Below are 23,309 nucleotides of genomic sequence, written 5' to 3'. Positions count from 1 at the left end.
TGGATTTGAGAAAGTTTAATTTCCTAACGGCGGAAATGCAGACAGGGACGTCAGTTGTCGGGAAAGTGATCAGCCTCAAAAATGTTAATTTCAATGCTTACTGAAAAAAAAAAAGAAATCAGAGCTAAAAACCTGATTTTCTCTTTACTGTCGCTTAGAAATTCAAATCAACCCCCTCCAGTATAAGCTGAACATCTTCCAAAAATGGTCTTCCCTGAGTCTTCATAGTTTTGAGCATATAAGTGCTGAACGAAGACTAGCTATATCCATTTAAGAGATCTGGAACTGCACCTAAGTCAGACAAACCTTCAGCAGCCTGTGCATTTCGGTCATGACACAGTTTTTTTTGCTGTTCAGTATAATTTCATCCCTGCCAATTGGCGAAATTATTGCCAGCAAAGTCAATTACAAAGAGATGAATGTCTCAGACCCTCAGGGAGCCTCGTCTCGCGGTCCGCACATTACTTACCAGTACATAGACCAAGCGACGTTCACCAATGAAGGGACTAAGAAGTTGGATGAAAAGATTCAGCGAGTAGACGAACGTTTAACGCGACTCATCGCCCTGTTCATTCTAAAGAGGAAAGCTGGTACGTCATCGTTCCGTGGTGGTGACGACTATAAGAAGCAAGACGAAAGTTTAGAGCGCGTGAACGATGGATTAACGAAAGTGCTTGGCTTGTTGCAGAACATCGCTGGATCTTCGTCGAGCATGAAGAATGACGATGTTAAGAAACTCATCAAAGACTCTCTACAAAACAAGGCTGGGATGCCATGGATTCCGAACAAAGGTATGAGATTGTTTTTCAATGCGCAATTTCATTCTTGGGTCTTAAGTTTTAAAGACGGTTGTGTTAAATAAAAATTTGGAAAATTCATGAATGTTCAACTTAAGGGTTATCATCCTTTCTGTCTCCTTTCAGAAAAGGTAGCATCGTCTTGCAAAGAGATTTATTCAAAAAACAGGTGAGAACTGGTTGAAATGTTACAAAATTAAAGGCCTTTGGGTTTTAGTCTTGAGAAAGTCTCCGGGATGCGCGGTGATAGTTTTAAGCGCAAAGCTGAAGACCCTCAGCAGACCTTGAGAATTAGAGACAGGAGATAGCAAAAGAAGAACATTTTGTCCCAAGGTGTCTCCAGGAATAAGGGAAATAACTAAATAAAAAGACAGCTACCGTTTGTCCATGGAAAATTCTTTAATGTACGTGTGTGACCTAAGTCTAATACGTGGCATAAAAAGATGTTCCGTATTATATCTTAGTAAACGAAAAATTGCAAAATATCTTAGCCGAAAAGAAATTTCATGCCAAAGAGGAACTATTGATGCCCAAATGAAATCGGCTATCGTATTTTAAAAGAGCACAGATTAATAAGATTCTCCTTTTCAGCTATAGCTAGCATTTTCCCCTTAAAGCCAGCTTTAGCAATTTTTTTTTTTAATTTTTTTTACTTGCCCGTTCCGTTTGATTTAAAACATGAACTTTCGTCCAGATTTTTATTCAAATACTTCGCTCTGATTTATCATCTGTCAAGATTGACTCCGACTCTGCTGTGGTCATTAATCATTTTGCTCCTTTCGAGATCAGGTTTTTGGGAAACAATGCTTACCTGCTTCAGACTGATTGTGGGTATGTCCCTATTTACTGTCACATGACCAACTCTGGCATGGGCGCATGTGGAGGAGGTGGATGGACGCTGGTCATGAAGATTGACGGCCAAAAGGTAGGTCCTTTGTAAAGCTCAGTAAGAAGGAGGAAACTGTGTTTGCTGCCGCCCAGATTCATTCATCGTAGGGAGGCTGCTTAACTCAGGAAATTAAAATTCATCATATTTTACTGAACATAAAAGTTCAAAATCCATGATTGCGCCCATCAATCTGCAAAACTCTGAGCAAAAGAAATAAAAAGAAAAGGGAAATTAAAATCCGATAATGGCAATACGTGAAGTTGACATTTATTATCCTAAGAAGTGTCCGAGCGAGTCTGAAACAGTATTTGTCGAGTACAAAACTGTTTTTGCGCGACAAACTTAATTTCTTTTGTTTTGTTATCACAGCGGACTTTTCACTACGACTCACAATACTGGAGCAACAAAGAAAGCCACAATTTAGAAGGAGGAATGACTGGATTTGACAGACAAGAGACCAAACTGCCAACCTACTGGAACACACCCTTCTCCAAGATCTGTCTCGGAATGAAGGTCGGCCTCCAACCTGTTAGATTCATTGTCATGAACACCCACGCCAATTCCTTGCATTCATTGATTGCCAACGGAGGATATCATAACACTTCGTACGGGCCTGACAAGTGGAAGGCATTGATTGGCCCCGAAGCCTCATTACAGAGGACCTGTTACAAGGAGGGTTTTAATGTTCAACCTGATTCTTCTAACTCCAAAGCTAGAATTGGCATAGTTGGTGGCCAACAATGCTATTCATGGTATATGACTTCCAGAGTTGGTTTTGGTACTGGAGGTCAGCCTGATGATAGCAGCTCGTGTGGCAACGAGGATCAGCGCGGCGGTAAACATCTAAAAGCGATGGGGTACATCTTTGTTCAGTGACATATCGACTTATAAACGCTCGAGCCTTTTAGCACTGTTTAAAACTGGTTAAAATTTAATGAAGCAAACTGTTCGATTGAAGATTTACACCGAAGGGAAATTCGGAGATGTATCTATAATGATAAATTAAAATAAACGATGAATGAATGAATAATCAAATAACTAAAACAAATCAAATGCGTTGTTTGATTTAGTATCTGTTTTCTATCTTTTGAGTGTAGATCTGTGGAAATTTTTTGGCAAAAACTGATCACTTAAGGTATCACTTCCTATGTGCTGGTGGGTTCTTTCATTAGCTTTAAAGTGATGAGATATTACGAAGAAATCAAAATTTCGCTGTTTTCGAAAAGTTTTCGAATAAAAAAACGCAAATGTTCATAACCAAGGTACTAATATTTGAGGCTCTCTTTGGTAAGAAAGGAAACATCTTACAAAAATGAATACAAAAACCACTCGAAACTGAAAATAATCTAAAGTCATCTCTTCCTCGACTGGAATATCGCAAGAAAAAGTTTCATGATGTCATTACGAGGTCTATTTAATTTCATAACTTCCATTTCAACTCCACTTTCGATAAAGGCACAAGCCATTTAGATTACATGGTTTGGGATTTCTGGACATCGGAGAAGTTCTCAGAAACCCATAGCTTTTACAGTTCTAAGGAAAATTAGCCCGTTTGGTGATCAAGAGCCGCAAACACCGGAAAGTACTGTACAGTTGTGTGACATGTCCATAAGACACTTGCGTTACTGTGCGTGAAAATGCACTAATACCGGAAAAGCCTGGAAACTATTATATAGCACATTGACAATAATTACGAAGAAACGTACATCACCCTAACTTTACAAACAAGGCTGAATGGCTCTTTCTAGAAAATACCAGGTTTAAAGTACGACCCACTATTGATGAAGCTGTAGTTTTCAATATCTTTCGCCACTAAAGTAATCGAGCTCAGCCATGAGACTATCAAATTAAATGGTCAGGACATGAAAAAGTCATAGTATGATGGAGAACTGGAAGTACTTTGCCATCTTTATCGTCCTCGTGCTCAGCTTCACACCCTGTTCTGCCTCAAAAAACCCATGTTGGTGGGTGCTAGATGCAGTGAATAAAGAAAATCCTGTAGAGCCGACGCCTGTTGTTATTCCGGGTGGACAGTATTTGTTGAGGATTCGAATTAAGTGCGACAACATGGTGAGAATCTTGATTTTCAATCTATTTGTTAATTCTTGACAAACTTCTCTTGTTTTCTTTTAAACCGCGATGACACCCCTCGAAATGTCATTTTGATAGAATTAAGCAAAGAATATATAAATAATTCTAAGGGAAACTTAATAGATGTATTTTCAATGCCCCTAGGGCGCCATCATCACCAGGTTAGGGTCGACTCTACAAAACTTCCTGAAAATGGAAGGAAATCGCAATGCATTAACCCCATTCATCATTTTTGACACTCTTTCTGGGAGCAGCTAGAGATGAAAGAAAAAAGAATTTCTCCATGCAAGTGGACCCTGATATTTTATCGGATTGGAATTTTTTTCCTTATTTTTTTTACTGAATTTTAGACCCACGATTGATTATTGAAGCAACTAGAGAAATCAACATAGTAATAATCACTTGATTCATTAAACTTTTAATCCCTTGGAGTGACTGGCTTCTAATTTCTCCATACATTACCCCTTTTGAATCAAATGCAAAGCTCAGGAGAATAAAGGAAATAATCACTGATATAAGAATACCTTGATTGTTAAACAAATTCTCCTTGTCAGTCCTTTGGAAATGTATCAGGAGCAGTGTGGAGGAAATGAATACTGATGTTAAGGGTGTAAAGAGTTATGGCAAAATGGATTAAGTGATCATATTGGATTAAATTATTCCTCTTTTTCTTTATTGTACTCTAGTGAGTATTTCACTAAGGAAGGAAATCAAATTTCTTACTTAATTAATTTAATTTCTTACTTAATTAGTGTTAGTACTATTTTTGGTTTGCATTAATTTTTTTCCTCCATACAGATTGACTCCAAGATGGTGAGGTCATTGATAATGACAGGTGTCAATCCCACTGTTCGCATTGAAACAGAACCATTTGGCCCAAGCCAGCATAAAGCCAGGAGATTTTCATTCTTGATATCATCATTGTTAGTAGAAATGGGAGAACAAGACACTTGTGGATGTTACTTCATCAATAGAACCAAAAACAATGACAGGTGCCTCCAAAACTACATGTAATAATACTACTCATTCATTATTATCTTCATTACTTTTTTAAATAAATCTTCCACCCTGGAATGCAAATTCAAGGGCTGCAGGTACAGCTGTCAATAACTTCTAGAGCATCTATTAAAGTTACTTTGGAGATATAACCCATAGCATTGCAATACATGGCCAAGTGCATGGTGACAGCAAGCGAGGCAAGATAAAGTGAGCTCAGCCCTGACAGGTGTTATGGGTTACAGTCCTTACTGGCAGTCTTGGCACAGATAGTGGTAACCTGAATATTTTCGAATTCCACATGAGGCTCTTATGCTTAAGTTTAATGCCCAATTCCAAAAGTATGATTTAAGGGCTTGTTTTCACCTGGGAAGTGTGTTTATCATGATACCTCTGGCAGCTCAGAGAAAAAGAGAATTCAGAGAGAATGTGTATTAAGAAACAACCCAATAATGTGCATTTTTTTCTTTAATTTTTATACATTTACCCTGTTGATTGATTTTAGAGCTTACTTGCCTGCTAGATCAATTGACAGATTGACTAAATAAGTTTAATTATTGACTTGTGTTGCTGCAGTCAGGACATACAAAGGTCTCCAATTGAGATCACTGTCTCTAAAGGATCAAATATCTGTTATTCTGCCGGAAAGGTTGAAAATACAGTTAATAATGAAGACAAAAAAGAGAATCAAAGTATGAAGTGCTGTAGACTGGCCTATTGTGGCAGTCTGTCAGCACTTATTTACATAAGCCATAAAAAACTGCTACATTGCATTCCAGGTTAAGCCAATGCAGTTGTGATGGTGCTCTGCCCAGTTGTTTGTACTCAAAGGATGTTCAACTAGTAGAAGCTGGAGTTGAATGCTGCAAAGTTGAAACTAACTGTTCAAGTTTCATAGAACTGTGTAACCCAGCCTGGCTAGTTCCTCTTCACATCCCTGAAATGGTACTAACTATGCACTGTGAGGTTGTCTACAATGGCATAGGACCATACTTAGAATCTCACAGGTGGGGAGATAGTTTTACTGCTAAATAATTTTTTAATACAATCAACTGTTGTTTTATTACCAACGTGACCAGCTATCTTATTTTTCTATGGAAACAAAAGAAAGAATTTCCAGTTTAAAAAAGTTTAATCCCCAATTGGTTTTGGAACACCAATAAGGGCAACTCTTCATTTTTTTGGAACACCAATACAGCTGCTGTGATATCAAGTGAAAACACTCTAGCTAAAGACACATCTATGGGCTGGAATTCTTTTTAAATTGGGCTCTTGATTTTTTTGGTCATTTGTTTACAACTTACTAAATAAATTACTTTAATTTGATTACCTCTCAATGACCCTTGTTTGGTGGCTAAGCTTGAAGGGCCTTTTGCAGGAGCTACTGCCAACTGACTTGAACTAAAACTAATTTTTCTATTTTCATACTCAACTAAAAACAACTTGAATTTATATGAACTGCTGTCCTCTCAGCCACTTCAAAAGGTAAAGGTTTTTTTGATCATATTTAACCTTTTCATAAGTACCTAGCAGTTACTTTCTTTCCTTCCATTTTCTCTCTTCTTTATCAGATAGGGATATTAGGAATATTTTAAATTCTCCAAGAAATTGAAGTTGGCAGTTATCTTATATCTCACACTAGGCTAACTGTACATCTGGATGGATTTCACTACCTTGTTAACAACACAAGACTCCGCAACAGTCTTGGAGAGGAGGCACAGCTACCATCAATTTCCCAGCAAATGCCAATCAACTGTGTCCCACACCTGAGTCCCATTTGTGTCACTGGATCCATAGAAATGTCCAACCATGTCATCTATACAGCTTCTGAATTTGAAAAGATGACATTTTTAAAGATCAAAGTGAGTGTAAACTTAAAACACTTTAATACTCTTCAATTCACTTACAGTTATAACAGTGCCTGATTTTCATAACAATGTGAGATGTTTCATCTAGGCAATTTTATGGAAAAAAAGGTTTGTTATAATTGGACAAAGTGTAGTTTGAATTAAAATAAGCTGAGATAATTACATACATTAAGATTCTGATTTACAAATTATTCAAGATTAACCCTTTAACTCCCAGAAGGGATTCACATTCGATTTCTCCCTCCAATATCCGTACATTATCCAGGTAATAAGAATACTCAGACCATCCAGGTTTAAGTCGTTATCTTGATCTAACACCAAATTCTTGTAGCTATTTTACAGGGAAATGTGTAGTAGATAGAGGGGAGAATTAGCAATCGGATCCTTGGGAGTTAGAGGGTTAATATAAAAGTCACAAGGTATAAACAGAGTCAATGTAACCAAATTTGTTCCGTGAAAAGCATTTAAATTAAGAAGAATTCTGCAACAATATTTTTCCTTTGCACTGCATATTGTGGACTGTAGTAAGGCTTACATGGCAGAAATGAATTTTGCTTCATTGTTGTCAGGAACATATTAACCCTTCAGGTTTTCTTTTTGTTTCTGGTTATAGAGGAGATAAGTTCTGAGTCCATTTTATTGTATCTCTCATTAGTTTGGAGACACATTCAATAATAGATGTGTATCAAGACAGTCTGAGAAGCTGCTGAAGATTAAGGGAGCACTGTCACTTCCAGACAGAGTTCTTGTGAATACTGGTGTAAGAATGAATATTTTTTACTTTTTAATATTTTTTTTATAGTAAAAGTATAGCAACTAATATATTTTTTTTTATTTTTTTATAGCAACTAATATAATATGACAAGTATATTGCTATAAAAAGGTCATGATCTAAAAACCAGCCATTTCTATGATAAAAGAGCCATATGTACTCTCTCATTTGCAGATGAAAGATGAAATTTAAACATTTTTTAGGTAACTGTACTTAATTAAAATGAAATTTTAGGGCAAAAGAGGGGTAAGGAATAAGATATTACTGATTTTTCATCCAAAGGCTGGTATATTTGAGCTGCAAGCAAATCGCCAAAAAAATCCTGCTGATGTCACATGTAAGTATGTTGTTATTAAGTATTTTAATGAGCAATATTTCTGTATCTTTGAGTATTTTTTTTCCCTTTTACCTCCATCTCATTAAACTCAGCCTTTATAATTTTGACCTGCATTGACATTTTTGGATAATCCAATGAAATCTGTGCAGTAAAACTTGTGTAGCACTACTGCAGTGCAGTAACCCATCACACTTTCTACTTCCTTACCAGTAGCACTGTGGAGAAAACTGGAGGCCAGACACAAGCAACCTTCAAGTTTCTCCAAATATTTCATTATCTTTTTTACCTGAAATATTACCATATTGTAGAATATTATGATCATGTCCAGGTAGAGTAGTTAAGAGGAAGAGTGATAATAACTATTTTCAGTTACATTGACTGATGCTTTAATCAGTGGGATGATAATTATCATAATTATCAATGAGAACCTCTCCACCAGCTGTCGAAGCTTGACTCTGTTATGGACAAATGTTCTTTGTAAGCCTTCCCCTACTGAATGGATCCTACTAATTCACAAGCTGATGTTAATTCATTAGGCTCAAACCACTCACTTTACAATTAGAAACTTGACTGTATGATTACATTATAGCAGCAGATGGTTTTACGCTTGTATTGGATGCTTGCATTAGTCAAATGATTGGTCCAGTTCAGTCATCAATCCATACATTGACAGTATTGGGTTTTGGGGATGAACAGGACAAAGAGAGAGTCTTCATGGCAGTGCTGCAGAAAGGTTACCTCACTACGGCCTTTAACACATCAAAGTTTTATTAATAATTTCTGACTAGCGAACCATTCGTGTCATCTTCGTCTTTTGATGAAAAACGTGTCTATGCTTGTGTAGTTTTTTATTTAATCAGCTTTTATTAATTTTTGTGTCTAATTTAGGCAAACCTGCAAACTTTACGGAGCAGAGGGATTCAAGTAGTAAAAATGTCTGCCAATTCGTAAATACTCTTCTTGACAATGCAGGTAAAAGATAACTGTGCTTCACTGCGTTGATGTCTAAATAAGTCGTAGACTTCCTAACTGTAACACTGGATAAGTTGAGACGGCTGGGTCTAATTGGGATTTATCTATCCAATTTCCGACGACTCGTCCGATCCGAAATGATTCCGTTCAATTGTGGACGAGTACCATTACATCGGACGGTTCCGTTCGATATTGGACTCATTCGTCTGATATTAGACGGTGTCGTCCATTTTCAGATGATTCTGACCATATGTCATTGCATATGTCATTACGAGCAGTTAATCTGTAACTTTTGCGTCTGGTTCTGGGCGTTTTATGTGACGGGTAACTTTATAATCATGTCCGAAGGACGTCTTGAGAATCAAATATCGAGGATTGTTGATTGAAAACTGACTTTTAAAATTGCATTGTAAAGTGACAAGTGAATTTAAGTACTATCTCTTTTTCAATTTGTTTTGTTAATTTTTTTTTGTTTAGTAAGTTATTCGTGTCAAGTGATTTCAGGCAGCATTAATGGTGTGAAGACGGGATCATTTGTTGTTCTTGTAATGCTTAAGACTGTTTATACAGAAACATTTCATGTCCTGCAGTTTGAAAGTAAGTATTTAAAGGTTAAAATTACGTTTGATACTTGCAATATTGGCGCAGTTTTACGGGGGAACATTCCAGAGGCATCTAGTTGTTCTCTAGCTGAAAACAATTTTAAATGAAAACGAAAGTCCCTGTAGATGAGATGCTCATTCTGATTTTTTGTCAATTTTTTCTCATTATATTCTGGTAATTAGTCTACATTTCTTTATTCATTTCACGGGAGGAAATTTTTTACTGAATTCAAAATAGGCGACGGCCAGTCACCACACTCGTTTTATGAGGAGGTTAGGTTTACTTTACCAGAGAGCTCTGACAGTAAAGAAAGAATCCCTACTTTGGTAATGTCCGAGCACTAGTTACTTCTAAACTTATGCTCTTTAAGCACGACTACCAGATCACTTATTATTCCAATGATCAAACTCTAACTTCGTCAAACATCTACCCTCGTAATTTATCTACACAGTGCATTGTGTATCTACAGTCTCTTCAACTCTGCAATTTCGAATCCTGATTTTGCATTAAGGGAAGTAACACAGATCCGACACATTTGTTATGACTCCTTTCTACGGAATCAGGGCCTCACTTTTCAAATGAGTCGCAGAACCAGGCGTTTGAAATCATGATAACCATCTCTTGTGATAACCTTTGCTTTTACAATCGTTTTCCTGTTTGTTTTGTGTGCCAGGTTTGTTTATCTCGTTATGGTTTATTTATTTTTTTTGGCAAATTTGTTTTTTCGTTTGCGTTGTGATACAGCAGATTCCATGGAATGGAAAGCACTTTTTCACTTCCCTACATCGCTTGAGTCTCTTGCGGAAACGGGTGAGTTCATCAAGTTTGTACGAAATGAACTGGCGTAACAGCTATGTGCCTTCGTTTAGGGGGGTGGGGGGGGGGGGGTTGGGGAGGGAGTACCAATGGGCCAATTTTCAATTTAGTGATGAAAATAATCCGGGATTGCATTCGCTCAGTGACTGGTCCAGAAAACGCGCACTATTCTCTCAACCAATCGGATGCAAGCCTAAAATCGATCACGACTTGATTTTTCGTGTGTTCCCGCACTCGAGGCATTACGGTTGGGTTATTGTTGTTTTTCAATGTTTATGTTGGCTTCGATAGAACTGAAAGCTTGAAAGCTGTCATGAATCGACAACAGTAAGCTTCACAGTATTTAAGCGTGTCAGTATGCATCAGTACTCTGTGCTGAATGAAGTTAGATCATTTTTATGAAGCCAACTTTGTTTCTTTCCAGAAAGTGAAAATTGGCAGAGAATCGAATCCAATTTAACCGCTGAAGGTTCTGAGGCTGCCTCCCTGTCACTTACAGGCATATCGTTCACTGCAATCGCTTGTGACAGATTATTTATTTGGGGAAATGCTCTATTTTTCAGGTATCTTTGATATTACTTTTAGTCCGCGATTAATGATTAATCTATAACCATCAAACTTCCTGGGATGAAGAAGGAAAGAGCTGTGGCAAATAATGAAAACAATGGCAAAACTTCGGTGTAATATATTATTATTATCATTATCATTATCACCATATAAATCACCACCACCATCATTGCTATAACCACTAGTACTGTAATTGCTTTTGATTTTTATACTCTTGTTATTAATATCATTGAATGTGTTGGTGTTTTTGTTCTTTTTCTATATTTTAATTATTTAGTCAACTGCGACCTAGACTTAACTCTTTAAAAGGTTAGGCACCAGAGGAAACCGTGATTCTCTGTGGTCAAAGATTTGAAAGTGTGTTTCAAATATTTTCCAGTCCAGACAGCGGGATTACAGTTCATTGGCTGATATCCTTTTCTGGCAATTCCACTATAACTGTGTTCACGACATCTCTTTTCGATGGAACTTTTGCATTCCTTACAGACAACCAGGAGGTGAGAATCGATCAGAATAGTCTCATCTCATGTTCTGATTTATCGAGCCGGGGTTACTTCCGAAAAAGGCGAAAGGATTCTTTTAAGTTCCAGTCATCTGCTTTAAAAAACTGTTCATCCTCCCATCACCCTTTTAAATCATAAGAGTGACCAGCCTCTAAATTCTCCTGCAAGTGCCACTGGTGAATCAATCCCTGAGGTGATTCCTCAGTATTGCACTGTGCATCCAGCTACTTCAAAATATGGCGTGAACCGATTAAATGACGCGCATGTTTAGTTTCAGAACAGGAATTAATGGGGAGAATTTGGTTTATCATATCACTTAAACAAGCACGGTGATCCATCTTTTAAAATTTATGTGTCGAAGCAGTCATCTGCAGGAAACATTTAAGTTAGTTCAAAAAAAATTTTCCATATCTTTTTTTTTTCTGACGTAGCACGTTAAGATCATGCAAATAAAAGGAATGATTGCCAATCTAAGAAGCTTTCAGAGTTAAACTAGTTTGCCTGGTCAGTTACAAAGGCAATTTAAAGCAAAGATATGGTAGATATGGAGAATATGAATTCTTATGTTGGGGTGAAAGGTCTAACAGCGATATGGCAAGTGTTTATCTTTTTGTCATTTGCTTCTGGGCGTCTGTACATTAGAATTGTTAAGATGGGTCACATGTACACAAGTAATAAAACTTTCCTTCTGATTCGTTACAATCATAGCTGTGGGTTGGTCAGATTGGCTCGCCAATTGTCCAGCGGCTTCACAGCAGCGTAGGAACCAAGGGGCTAACTCTAGATTTCCACAGCCAAAATAATTCATTTGTTGTATCGATATTCTTTGACTCGTCTGGGAGGTTACAGCAGGTCAGTGCTCAGCGCATAAGGGTCACGTTTGACAAGTTAGTATGTGAGTGAATTTATGTACAGTAGTATAGGTTTAATGGGTGGTAAAAAAAGATCCAATGAGTGCGTGAGATTTCTGTAAAAAATAAGAAAGATATCAGTGATATTAACTTAATTCCCAATAGCTCTCCGGTGTTTTACTATTTTGAAGGTGACTCAGCCTCTAAAATTGACAGCAAATGATTTATCATGTTGAATGAAGTTTTACTTTTAATACTAGAAAGAGCTCATGATAATCAAATACGCAGAAGGTCTGCAAGGACTAGAAAATAGTGAAGTTCTCCAGACTTTACTTTATATCTTTAGCGGTAAAGCACGAGGATATTAATCTTGTGTAGCTAGCCTTTTGTTATTTACCTTGATACTAAAAGACACAAGTAAACAAATTTTGAGTTTGATTGTCGAACAGAGAACGATGTTTAGTACTGATTTGATTTGACAGATTGTTGCTGATAAAGGCAGTGATGGACATGAAACAATGTGTATCTTTCTGAAGGAGATCCTACTTGGCCAAACCATATCTAGGCAGTTATACTCTCAAACGCGAGAGGAAAATATTCAAAAATATAAAAAATCCAAGACCTATTCAGCATTCTGCCTCAAAAAAGCATACGTCGATCTGAAGCAGCTCAACAGTGTTGTACGCACATGTCCTTTCTCGCGCATCACATTTGAAGCCAAACACGACGTGCTTTATACAAGGAAATGTTTTTACAAATTTGAGCCGGCTGTCTACAACGCCAGCGAAGTAATTCAGAACAATACCATACTTCGTGAATTTTTCTCTGAAGTAGAAAAGGCTGTGAATTCAGACTGCACTGGTATTAGTCAAGAAGAGGCACTGGATATCAAGGACGTTTTGCCAGATTTGATTCATCTTGGACGATCGGAGTGGTACTCGTTTGTGTTTTATCTTTATTTGGAGAATGAATTTCAAGTAGGTGAGCTGTGATCTGGGCAAAATAAGGAAGTGAAGGGAAACAAAGGTCAGCTGAGATATGCCAGTCTTAAATGGACGGGAAAGGAAGTATTCCCAGTTGTGTACCACATGAATATTTTCCTCTTTCGAAGTTGTTTCTTCTCCACGCTTTCTGCCTTTTTGCTGCCCTCACTCAGTTCGTGACATCGAGATTAGGCCTCATACGAACGAAAATACTCTTGTTCGAGAGATATCTGTAGATAACCGTAGTGAGACTGATCTAGCCTCTCTCGCTCTGTGTTCACTCGTCTTTTCTCTCTCTCTCTTTGCTTTTTCAATTCAAATTTTCTAGTGCCAAATCAATTTTAGAGTGATTTCATTAAGCGTCTAAAAATAAGATTTCCAGTGGGTGCTAAATAGTCCAAACTAAAAGGAAAAAAATAGAAAACAGAATGAACAGAAATTTCCCGGATTGGCGATTTCTTCTGCTGAGTAGGTTTGATCTAGCCGGTATTGAAAATTTTCAAGGAAGGAAACTTAATGTTTGGTAGTTTAATTTTTCTTGGTAGTAGCAGCAGTTAAGACAAAGGAGTGGTTTAGCTCTAGAATGTTAAACTTAGTCTCAGTCTCAGAATGTTATCGCAACTTAAACGACTCACCAAAATCAAAATATCTTTGTTACACAGACACTAGTTCACATTCTTGGAGTCTCGATCATCTCCACGCCTCGTTACACCTCTCAGACGCTACCATTTTAAATGTGACTTCTCGAAGATCAGAACTTATCCCTCAAAAAGCCGTTAGATATGAGGTAAGAGTCGAATAGATAGATGACCATGTGGTGAAGTGTTGTCATGTTCGCGAATAGACTAGTTGAAGTCGATCTCGGATTAAACATGAATTTTGCTTCACAATGACGACGGAGTTGGATCATTGTATGGTTGGTGCTTATTTCATGCGAATGTTGAATTAACATTGATATTATAATCGTAAACGTAATCATAATTTCCCTTACCATTGTTAATGAAATTATCGTCATCATTTTCATTATCATCATTTTTACCATGCATAGCCTGTGGCTCGAATGTCGGAAGTTTATACTGACTTTGTATCCTTGCGTCGCAAGGGAAATGAAACGGTAAACCGTTTTAAAACAAGTTGATGACTAAACTTACTTTTCCTAACCACACGACAATATTCTGTTAACTAAACGCAACAAGATCGCACACTAAGTTTACTGCGTCTACAAACCAAGGCAATTTTTTTCTAGCGTATGAGTGCAATTTCTCTTATAAGAGCATGTTTTCATAGAGCAAGACCCCAAGTCGGGGTTGTAGGGTACGTGCAAATGATATGATTAAATTTGGCAAATACATTCAGAGAGATGATGACATAATTTTGATTTCAGCCATGGAATAGAAGAGAGTATGGTATGAAGAAGACTTCTCAAGAAGGATTCGAGCCGCAGACATTTGGATTTTGTAGTCCCACAAACTACCAAAAGTAGATACTTACCACTAATAAATTTATTTAACTACTTATTCCAATCATGTAGGTGACAGTGCAGGATTCAGGGTTTAAACTTCCACAATTCCGCCCAGGCGAGAGACTCACTCCAGCATCTTTACATATTCAGGTAAATAAAAACCATTTAGCAAGGAGCCAAGAGTAAGTGAAAAACGCGTTGGTCTAGTGATTAGCGCGCTAGACTCCAGATAGGATGTTCTGGTTGGTGTTTAGGTTCTTGGGCAGGAAAGTTTATTTTCCCAGCGCGTCTTTATACTCAGGAGTACAGGAATAAATGCTTACTGGCAACGTGGCAGTGAGAAGTTGTATTGCTCTCAGTGCAGTCACTGTGGAAGCTGGAATCGATTTTAAAAATGCGTTGACCAAGCGATTAACCTGCTAGATAGGAAGTTTTGGGTTGTGTTCTGGTTCTTGGGCATGATATTTTCACAGTGGTTTTTTGCACCCAAGAGTACAGGAAGTTGTGATACTCTCAGTGGAGTCAATGTGGAAACTGGCGCAAGTTATAAGCGGTAATCGCGCGCATTAGTGTGACTCAACATACAGACCATTCATTAAATCTTTATCTTGGTCATCTGGTGAAAGAATATTTCATAGAAAAGCTTGTGTTTTTGTGGACGTTTCGAAGCGCACTCCGTACGCAAACAGAACTGCGAGCCAAACAGACCATAAAATGAAGTTGATTTCTCTATTTTCAGAAGTCCATCGCCTATCTAAGTTTGTCATCGTCTTTTTCAGATCTGGAATTCTGGTCTGTCTTGTAGCACCAGTTCTGGTAGTAGGGGATCCATTCAGGTAATGACCATAAAATTTCCTGACAAGAAATAGGATAACGTGAAATAGTCGGGCGAGATGGCCGCAGAAGGAATTCCTAGAGATGCCTGTCTCACAATGGCCTTCATTTTCGGTCCCCACTCCAAATAACACGACGTGGCTACCGTAAAGAATGAAAAAGCTGACGTTTCGAGCGTTAGCCCTTCGTCAGAGCGATTGGAGGAATTGTTGGTTGTGTGTGGGTTTATATGCCGAAATTGAAGCGACGCTATTGGTGGGAATATAATGACGAGAAAACAAGAATAAATTAGTTGAAAAAAAAGCGGAAAGATTATATCAGTCTCTGAGACTGGTACTATCAGAGAATGGTACTATCTTTTCGCGACCTCTGCTAATTTCATGCAAACGTAACAAAAACATAGGGACATTTTGGTCAGAAGTTCATTTTAAACCAATGACCAACCAGGAACTTTCAAATACGCTCGCTCACGATGTAAATCTTGTCCTTTCATTCATAACGAGAAAATTTTGGGACCCGAGAGATTCATTAAGATCACTGATCACTTCGGGTGCACCTTCGCCAGCGTCATCTTCTGCATAATTTGCACTGGTTGCAAAAAGTTATACATTGGTGAGACGGGAAGGCGACCAGGCCACGATTCCGAGAACACCTTCGGTACGTAGAAAGAAATGACAAGGACGCATCCAAACCAGTCGCTAGACACTTAAATCTCCCTAATCATTCTAAGAAGCATATGGCAGGTTGCGGCCTTTTCCTACATCTAGGCAGTGCGGAAAGCCTCAAAACTCAAGAACAAAAATTTATCTTTCAAATCGGCACTCTTAGTCCCCACGGTATCAACGAGCGCTTTTCATTCAACCAAGTTACTCTTGTTTTCTCAACAACAACCCCAAAATTCCTCCAATCGCTCTGTCGAAGGGCCAACGCTCGAAACGTCAGTTCTTCAATTCTTTACGGTGGCCAGTTTACGTTATCAACTCAGTTACTAATACAAAATTACCCCGTTATACGAGGCGTTGATGCAGGCCGTGTCTAAAACAGCATCCTTGCCTATTGAATTAAGATGGGCACAACGGTACCTCCTCAGCTCCAGACTAACATTCATCTAGCATCTTACCTCTCTCTTAAAACTTGCTTACACTGATCTCTTGTCAAGGGCTCCTACGTGATGACTGTGCTCCTCGGGTGTCCCGCGGGTCGGAAGATTTACTTTGATCCTGAGGCCTCAAAAAATTCTTCGAGTAAAAAGCACTATTGTTCTGCCGTTCACGGGGTTCCATGCTTTTATTTTTACCGAGGTAAGGTTACAAATATTGGCATTCAATTTTAGCCAACTTTGTGTTTTCGTAAATTTTCCATCTCGCCTTGAGTTGTTTGATGCTCTAAACGCACCTGAGACACAAGTTATGTTATATCATATCATTCACGCAGTTGATTTACTAGACCATAAAACTTGAAAGGTAAGTATTTTTATCGAAACTGAAATTAATTCCAATGATGAAATGACCTTTGCAGTAAATTCTAAAAATTTGAATCGCTTTTAGAAACCTGAAATAGAAACTCATTCTTAGCTAGCGCGAACCACATTTTCCTAATTCAATGCAAAGGTCATTCAATCGTTGATTTAATTGTATCGCTCCATTCCCAAACATTTGATTCATTTCCAATTAAGATACATTACTTTGTGTAAGACAACATCATATAGATTACAAGGATTTCTGGTGCTTGCTTGCATTTCTTATTTAATATTATCAGAAGAGACTGATGAATGCTTTCTCAATGGCAGATTTTTCACCAGTGTTTAGAGTATTAGACTCAGCCACAGGTCAGGTTAACCAGTTCTATGGAAAATATTATCTAAAAATTGTGGGAGGAGGACCAACCTATCAGTCAATAACAGATTACTCACAAGAGGAACAGACTATGTATAACTACCAAACGACAAGGTATCTGCGGTCATTTTCTCGCGATCAAAAAATCAAATATTTATCAAGGGGCTTCCCAATAGGTGGCGAGTGTCATTAATTGTAAAGAGCAGTGTTAGTCTAAGTGCGATGAATCAAAAACCAACATTGTAACAGCAAATCATAACAAAGAACGATACCACCTGCAACTGGGGGCGGGAGTGGTGCAGTCAGGACAGCTCTCGTCCCCCACCGCTGTGGAAAACACGCGTGAAAAACACTAATGGCCAAATTCTGATCGGGTTTAGTTTTGTAATAGGATAGCTCGAGATTATGTAACCTACCTCATGATTTAGTTAAGCAAGACCAACAGAGTCTCGGATTATTTTGGTCGTACCACTGGAAATTGCTCTCTATTTATACCGGTTACTTTATTGTCTGTCTTCGTGCATTGTAGATATAAGTTGCTCCTATATTGCAAGACTTCTTGATCGCATGTCTTTTGTAGCTCCATGGCATCTTTGATCTGGGCATCTAAATTAAAGACGCTGGGAGATATTCCCGTTTTTGATAGCAAGACAAATGGTATAAGGTTAGTGAACTGAGTTATGATAAACGTGCGATAATCTTCCATCAATATGTCCAGGTTACCAAAGCAGTAACAGTGCTAGTTTTGAGAACCTTGAAATAGACTTCGAAATTATATTGAAATCGACATCGACTTTGACATTGGCTTTGACTTTGACATCGACCATGGCATCGCTATCATCAGTAACATGGACAGTGATAAGAAACCAGCCTTAACCTAAAAAATGAATAGTCCTTTACATGGACACTGACACAGATACGAACGAGAATACTTAAACTGACTTACTGACTGCGTGAATCTGTCTTCTTACGATCTTTACAGCTGGTTGTGTGGTACACAGAGCCCTTGTGCTGATATTGGCCCAACCTTTCCCGGGAATGCCGAGTATTATTTCAAGCTGGAATTTTCAAACAGGTAAGCTGCATCAAAGTCTGGTATTTCGCCGCTTTTCCTTTTTGTTTCATTAGACGCCTCGGTTTGTTTTAAATCAAGGATGCGTCTAATTTTTCTTGTCTCTAATTTTTAGGATCGTAGATGCTGATTCATCAAACTGTGACTATACTATTCGATTCCTGATCCGAGTTCACGGCTTACCCCCGGGCTCACTCAACCCATCATCCCTTATTGTGCTGGTAAGAAATTCAAAGCATGCGTTTCCCAGCTGCCCCATCTCCTCTCCCTCCTCTTTCCTCTCCCCTTAGTAAGAAACTTGCAAATTATAGTTGTTGGGCTACTTAGAGTTGCATACCAAAGTTTCCTCATATTTTAAATCCTTTAGTAGTTTACGTTTTCCATGTTTAGTACAACTAAATCAGGTCTTCAACCAAAGAAAAGCATACTATATACGTTATATATTGAAACTGGGCGATATTACAGAAAAGAGAATAAATTAATGATCTTTCGCATTTTAATTCGCTGTGAGTTTTAGATAAAGGCCTCACTCTCCTATAATCCCCTTGTCTACAGGCTAAGGAATTCCTCAGCCCAGGGACCTAGCGTGTTAACGATAAAACTTAACTGTTTTCCTGTGGTGTTTGTTTTTATTGGACATGGACAGTTAGTTACATGTGACTCCTTTTTCCTTTTTTGCAGTCCTGTATTGCAATCCTGACCGTTCTCATTTTAACCTTCTTTCTGCTGAAAAGACAGGACTCCAAGGTCTGGAGGCATATAAAGAGTGGGTTGTCTGTGGTACGTCACGTGCCCGGCCTCTGTAGGGCCGGGATCTGTGGCAAAGTCATTAGCATGCGCAGGAACAAGATAGACCATTTGGAAGATCAAGATCAAGTTCAACTTCAAGTCATTAATCGAGGTAATATGCTTATTCAGAATGAGGGCCATGCCAATCTCTTTGGTTTGATTGTTTTTCTTAGTTTTGTTTTATTTGTTCGTTTGTTTTGGTTTTGTTTTTATTTTGTTTGTTTTGTTTTTTTCTGTCTGTGCTCGTTGGTTTGTTTGTTTTAACGAGTTAGCTTGTAAAAACTGTGATCCCTAAGCAACCCATTGGAACAGTCTCTTTCCGTGCTTATGGAAAACCGAAGCCCGTTCACTCTGTAGTAAAGGACACTTTGACTTTATTCCAATATGTTAACAGTACTTTTTTTTTTTATCTTCGGCAATGAAAACAGATTCTGAATACACCATTGAAGCTCCCATCGAAGTCAGTGGAAACAGACCTCAACAACTTCACACTACGAACGTTTAAGAATCGACTATCCCTCTTTAGGGTTGAGTAGTATCGTAAGCCACTATAAAGCTGCTATTTTGCCAGATATTCAGCACTTTCCAAATTTTTTGTATTTGTTGGAGCTTTTATCTAGTTGTAAATAATTTCCTTACTTTTACAAATAATCTTGATCAAAAGACGTTCTTGCAAACTCGATTTGGCGATCTCTTGAAATCGAACAAAACTTATGAATAAGGGATTTGTGGAATGTTCTCTTTGATAAAACAGAACGGTTGTAGAAACACACCCCAAAGGTCTGAAAAACGATAGTTTCACTAAGCTGAACCATTTTCATTTTTTAACATTCAGCAGTCAGCACCTTGAAAGCGAAACTTCAAATCAAAACTTGCCATTTTTTCCTTTTTGATATTGATCCATGGCCAATTTAAGTACGAGTAAAAATTAATTAACATTGTTCGATTTTCGCTGGTTTATTATCGATAATAATCATTTATTGGTCGTGGATTGATGCTAAAGGTTCTTGACAATTTTCTTTGACATACCTTTGCTCTTAGTAATGATCCCTGACTGAATTCTGCGCATAATTTTGATAAACAATGTCTGCGGGATTTCAGGTAGTATTCCCAGCAAGATCCGAGCACGATTGCTGCTGCTTTTTGTTATCAAAGCCATCCTCTTCGTTAGGCAGCTTTTATATAAACTCTTTGACGGGGACGAACAATGAGTGTGGCAATGATCTTAAGAGGTGTCCGCTGCATACTGATCTGTTTCATGCGGACAATAGAGCAAGGCATACAGTGAAGAGATAGTTGTTTGAGAGGAATCCGCTATCTTACTGAGCCTGCATTCTCCAACATGGCGTCTAAAGGGAGAGCCGTGGCACATAAACTTCACGCTGTAACTCAGGTCAGAAGCTGCATTGGCCGACCATGGTGGGAAAAAAGAACCATCAAGGCGCTTGGACTAGGAAAGTTACATCAAACTGTGATTCAAAAGAATACAACCACGATCAATGGGACATTACGATCTGTCAAACATCTACTCGATATAAAGCCGATAACGATTGTGAGCGAAGAATTGCCCAAGGAACAGAGAAATGGCGACGAAGGACTATTTCTAAGACAAAACGGGCAGTTTCATCTCAGAAAATTTCAAAAATTCCTCGAGGATAACCCAAACATGGAGGAGTTTATCAGGAAGAGAAAGAAACAGCAAATTTGGCAAAGGAGGAGACCATGAATTGGAAGCGTGTGCTTTGCAAGTGCAACTGGTTACTTATGCCGTGCATATTGCTGCATCGTTGCGAATACATGCTGTAATGTCTTCACTTATTTTCTTGGGATTTTCATTTTTTTTTTTAAGTGGATGATGTCGATGGACTAAGGCTTTTTTTTTTTTGTATTAAGACTCCCATTTTAATAAATGTACGTCGTTGTTGTGGTTCGATGTTTACTCGGTTAATTGTTCCATTAAGTTTCAACTTAAGCTGCCATTGCTTTAGATTACGATATTGAACAGCAAAGAAAGAAGTGTGAAAAAAAATCATTTTTTTTATTAAGTGTATTCACTCAAGATTTGGATCACCTTATATACTTAGTAGCACATTTAAGACCTACATGTGATCCACTAATTATTATTAATGGAAACTGTATTTGTTTTGAATGTGTGGAATGAAATTTTTATGATAATGTCTTTTCAACTGAACTTTCATTGTTAACAAATAATGAGCCCTTAATACAACTATCATTGAGAGGCATGTGGTAGACTAGTTTTTTTAAGACCCGAGTGCCCTGAAGTCATGATTAGTTGTCTCTGTTCAACAACTGACAAACTGAATTAAAAACCTTTCCCACTTCTTTGTAAAGGTCTGCAACAAGGGACAAGCAAGGTGAACAGTAAATGTTTTATATGCTTTCCTCTCCTTATAAAGCTTTCCCATCCTATGCTAAGAAAATCAAGTTTTTAAAAAGCTCACATTTCTGAAATTCTAATTCTTCTTTCCCTGATAACAACACTCCAAAGTAATAGTTCTACTGCCAGTAATTTGGGCTAGGTATCACAGCACCACTAACTAGATGGTAGCTTTAGTGTATTGTACTTAAAGGCCTGAATCAGTCTCCAATCAAATCATATTGTGAGTTTTCCATCAAGGAAATACTCTTAATACCATATCCTGTAGCTTTGGAGAACAATTCAGACAACTTGGATATTAAATCCTAGTACCCCATCCCCCTCAGAAACTCCTCATTGTTTTTCCTGCAATATATTTTTTACAACTTTGGCAGAAAACAGAGTTGAAGAAGGCAATATCTCCTAATCTTATGTCTATCTCTCCTCTGACCACCTTTATAAGTGAAAATATATTGATAAAAGTATACCTTACTGATTGGGGTATTCTTGAGACAAATTAGCTCGTCTACAGCCCCTCACTATGTACTTAAAAGAAGTTTCTCTTACAAAGATCAATGCTGAGGTGTGGAACAGCCTATCCTAACGACCACATTCTGTTGCTTCCTCAAATTAATTCAATTGCAACACAGCTCTTAATGAGTCACGGCATCCTTGAAAAGCAGCCTTAGGACATGACAGGTTAACTTTTATCTTATTTTGATGGTAAAATTACCACTAGCTGCTCGTCAATTAAGCAGAAGGAATTTTTTACCAGGTATAAATAAACTTGTCAATCAATCAATATTGTAATGAGAAATTACCTGTTAGTTGCTGATCACGGGAATGAAAAGGTTAATGTGCCCCTGGAAGAGGTGGGGCCTGGGGTTGTGTGCTTTTTCATTTTGGAAATGCATGACTACCCGCTTAGTAAGATTGGCAGCAATCTGTGGCATCTAAGGCTAGAGCTTTTGACAACAGGATGGATCAAAGCTCTAAGATTTCCTTAACACACCAAACCAGACCAGCAGTATTACATTGTGCATGCACCTACATCCTTGAATGATCAAGTATCTCTTCTTATTTGAAGGGAAATTTTTACAAACATATTTTCAAGTTGAAATTACACCTCTGGCCCCTTTCTCCAACTGCTCGTGAATAACGCGTTATTATCAATGTTTAACAGTTTTCTTGACTCAAAATGTTTAGTTTAATTTGTTTTTGAGGAAAGGAGAACCAGCTGTGATAGACAAGAACAAGGATCATAATCAGACCAGCAACTGACCTTTAATGTGGATTTTTCTTCAGCTGTGTTGTTTAGTCCTCAGTCAGCTTTCAAGATAATGCAGGTCAAGATGCCATCTTGAAAACCCTTCATCATCTTGAAAATAAAACTGACCAAGAAATCCCTGGCGTTTAGGTTGGTCCATGGGTAAGAGCACATCCCAAACGTTCCACCTTTTTTCAGTTCTGCATTAATTTACCATTGTATTGACTATTATAATAAAGTTTGGATATAACACGTGCTGCCATTGGTTGAAAGAGCACGTTCTATCAGAGTATAAAGATAGAGCTGACCTACAGCTGATATCCTTTCCAGTGCACTGAGTGGAAGGCCACATCAGTCACAGTAGTGCTGTCATCCCAAGCAATATTTATGTTCCTGTGAATTAAGCTGTCATTCATTCAAAACAAGTGCCTTGAGAAGTTTGTTTTCTACTTGCAATGTGTAAAAAATGTGTGTGTTTTTATGAGCTTCAATTTGGCCAGATTTCACTGACCATTCTTACAAGAATCAACCATTCTTACAAGGATTCTGATTGGCTTATTGTAGCATGCTTTATGAGAGTATAGAGCATCAACCACTCAAGAAGTGAGAGGTGGGGAGAAACACTCAA

At 38.0% G+C, this 23,309-nt stretch overlaps 3 protein-coding genes across 3 annotated transcripts; all 3 read left to right on the top strand.

The window, feature by feature from the left end:
- Positions 1–249: 249 nt before the first annotated feature.
- On the top strand, positions 250–2,725 carry LOC131796077 (uncharacterized). The gene is made up of 4 exons (XM_059113725.2): positions 250–791; positions 924–966; positions 1,587–1,722; positions 2,056–2,725. The coding sequence occupies exons 1-4, from the start codon at positions 332–334 to the stop codon at positions 2,560–2,562; spliced, it is 1,146 nt and encodes a 381-aa protein (XP_058969708.2). The 5' UTR covers positions 250–331; the 3' UTR covers positions 2,563–2,725.
- A 707-nt stretch (positions 2,726–3,432) lies between these two features.
- On the top strand, positions 3,433–20,349 carry LOC131796074 (cation channel sperm-associated auxiliary subunit gamma 2). Its single transcript, XM_066170357.1, has 24 exons — positions 3,433–3,756; positions 4,576–4,769; positions 5,553–5,780; positions 6,416–6,635; positions 7,297–7,401; positions 7,696–7,750; positions 8,340–8,483; positions 8,639–8,722; positions 9,200–9,319; positions 10,070–10,135; positions 10,566–10,704; positions 11,088–11,205; positions 11,920–12,063; positions 12,545–13,043; positions 13,708–13,832; positions 14,577–14,657; positions 15,287–15,343; positions 16,501–16,642; positions 17,131–17,290; positions 17,757–17,840; positions 18,159–18,251; positions 18,364–18,469; positions 18,930–19,149; positions 19,466–20,349. The coding sequence occupies exons 1-24, from the start codon at positions 3,565–3,567 to the stop codon at positions 19,540–19,542; spliced, it is 3,453 nt and encodes a 1,150-aa protein (XP_066026454.1). The 5' UTR covers positions 3,433–3,564; the 3' UTR covers positions 19,543–20,349.
- Positions 20,350–20,379: 30 nt separating this feature from the next.
- On the top strand, positions 20,380–20,763 carry LOC136282541 (large ribosomal subunit protein uL30m-like). The gene has a single exon (XM_066170195.1). It carries the CDS (start codon positions 20,380–20,382, stop codon positions 20,761–20,763), a length of 384 nt encoding a protein of 127 aa, XP_066026292.1.
- The last annotated feature ends 2,546 nt before the right edge of the window (positions 20,764–23,309 follow it).

The sequence above is a fragment of the Pocillopora verrucosa genome, chromosome 7 (assembly GCF_036669915.1).
Source record: "Pocillopora verrucosa isolate sample1 chromosome 7, ASM3666991v2, whole genome shotgun sequence".
Lineage (NCBI taxonomy): Eukaryota > Metazoa > Cnidaria > Anthozoa > Scleractinia > Pocilloporidae > Pocillopora > Pocillopora verrucosa.
This window is presented reverse-complemented; position numbering and strand designations above follow the sequence as displayed.

Bases quoted from the DNA above. Each gene is read 5' to 3' on its own strand.
- LOC131796077 (XM_059113725.2), top strand. From the start codon at position 332: ATGACACAGTTTTTTTTGCTGTTCAGTATAATTTCATCCCTGCCAATT. The intron at 792-923 runs GTATGAGATTGT...GTCTCCTTTCAG, and splicing joins GCCATGGATTCCGAACAAAG to AAAAGGTAGCATCGTCTTGC. The intron at 1,723-2,055 runs GTAGGTCCTTTG...TTGTTATCACAG, and splicing joins TGAAGATTGACGGCCAAAAG to CGGACTTTTCACTACGACTC.
- LOC131796074 (XM_066170357.1), top strand. From the start codon at position 3,565: ATGATGGAGAACTGGAAGTACTTTGCCATCTTTATCGTCCTCGTGCTC. The intron at 7,402-7,695 runs GTAAGAATGAAT...TTTCATCCAAAG, and splicing joins GAGTTCTTGTGAATACTGGT to GCTGGTATATTTGAGCTGCA. The intron at 10,705-11,087 runs GTATCTTTGATA...AATATTTTCCAG, and splicing joins GGAAATGCTCTATTTTTCAG to TCCAGACAGCGGGATTACAG.
- LOC136282541 (XM_066170195.1), top strand. From the start codon at position 20,380: ATGGCGTCTAAAGGGAGAGCCGTGGCACATAAACTTCACGCTGTAACT.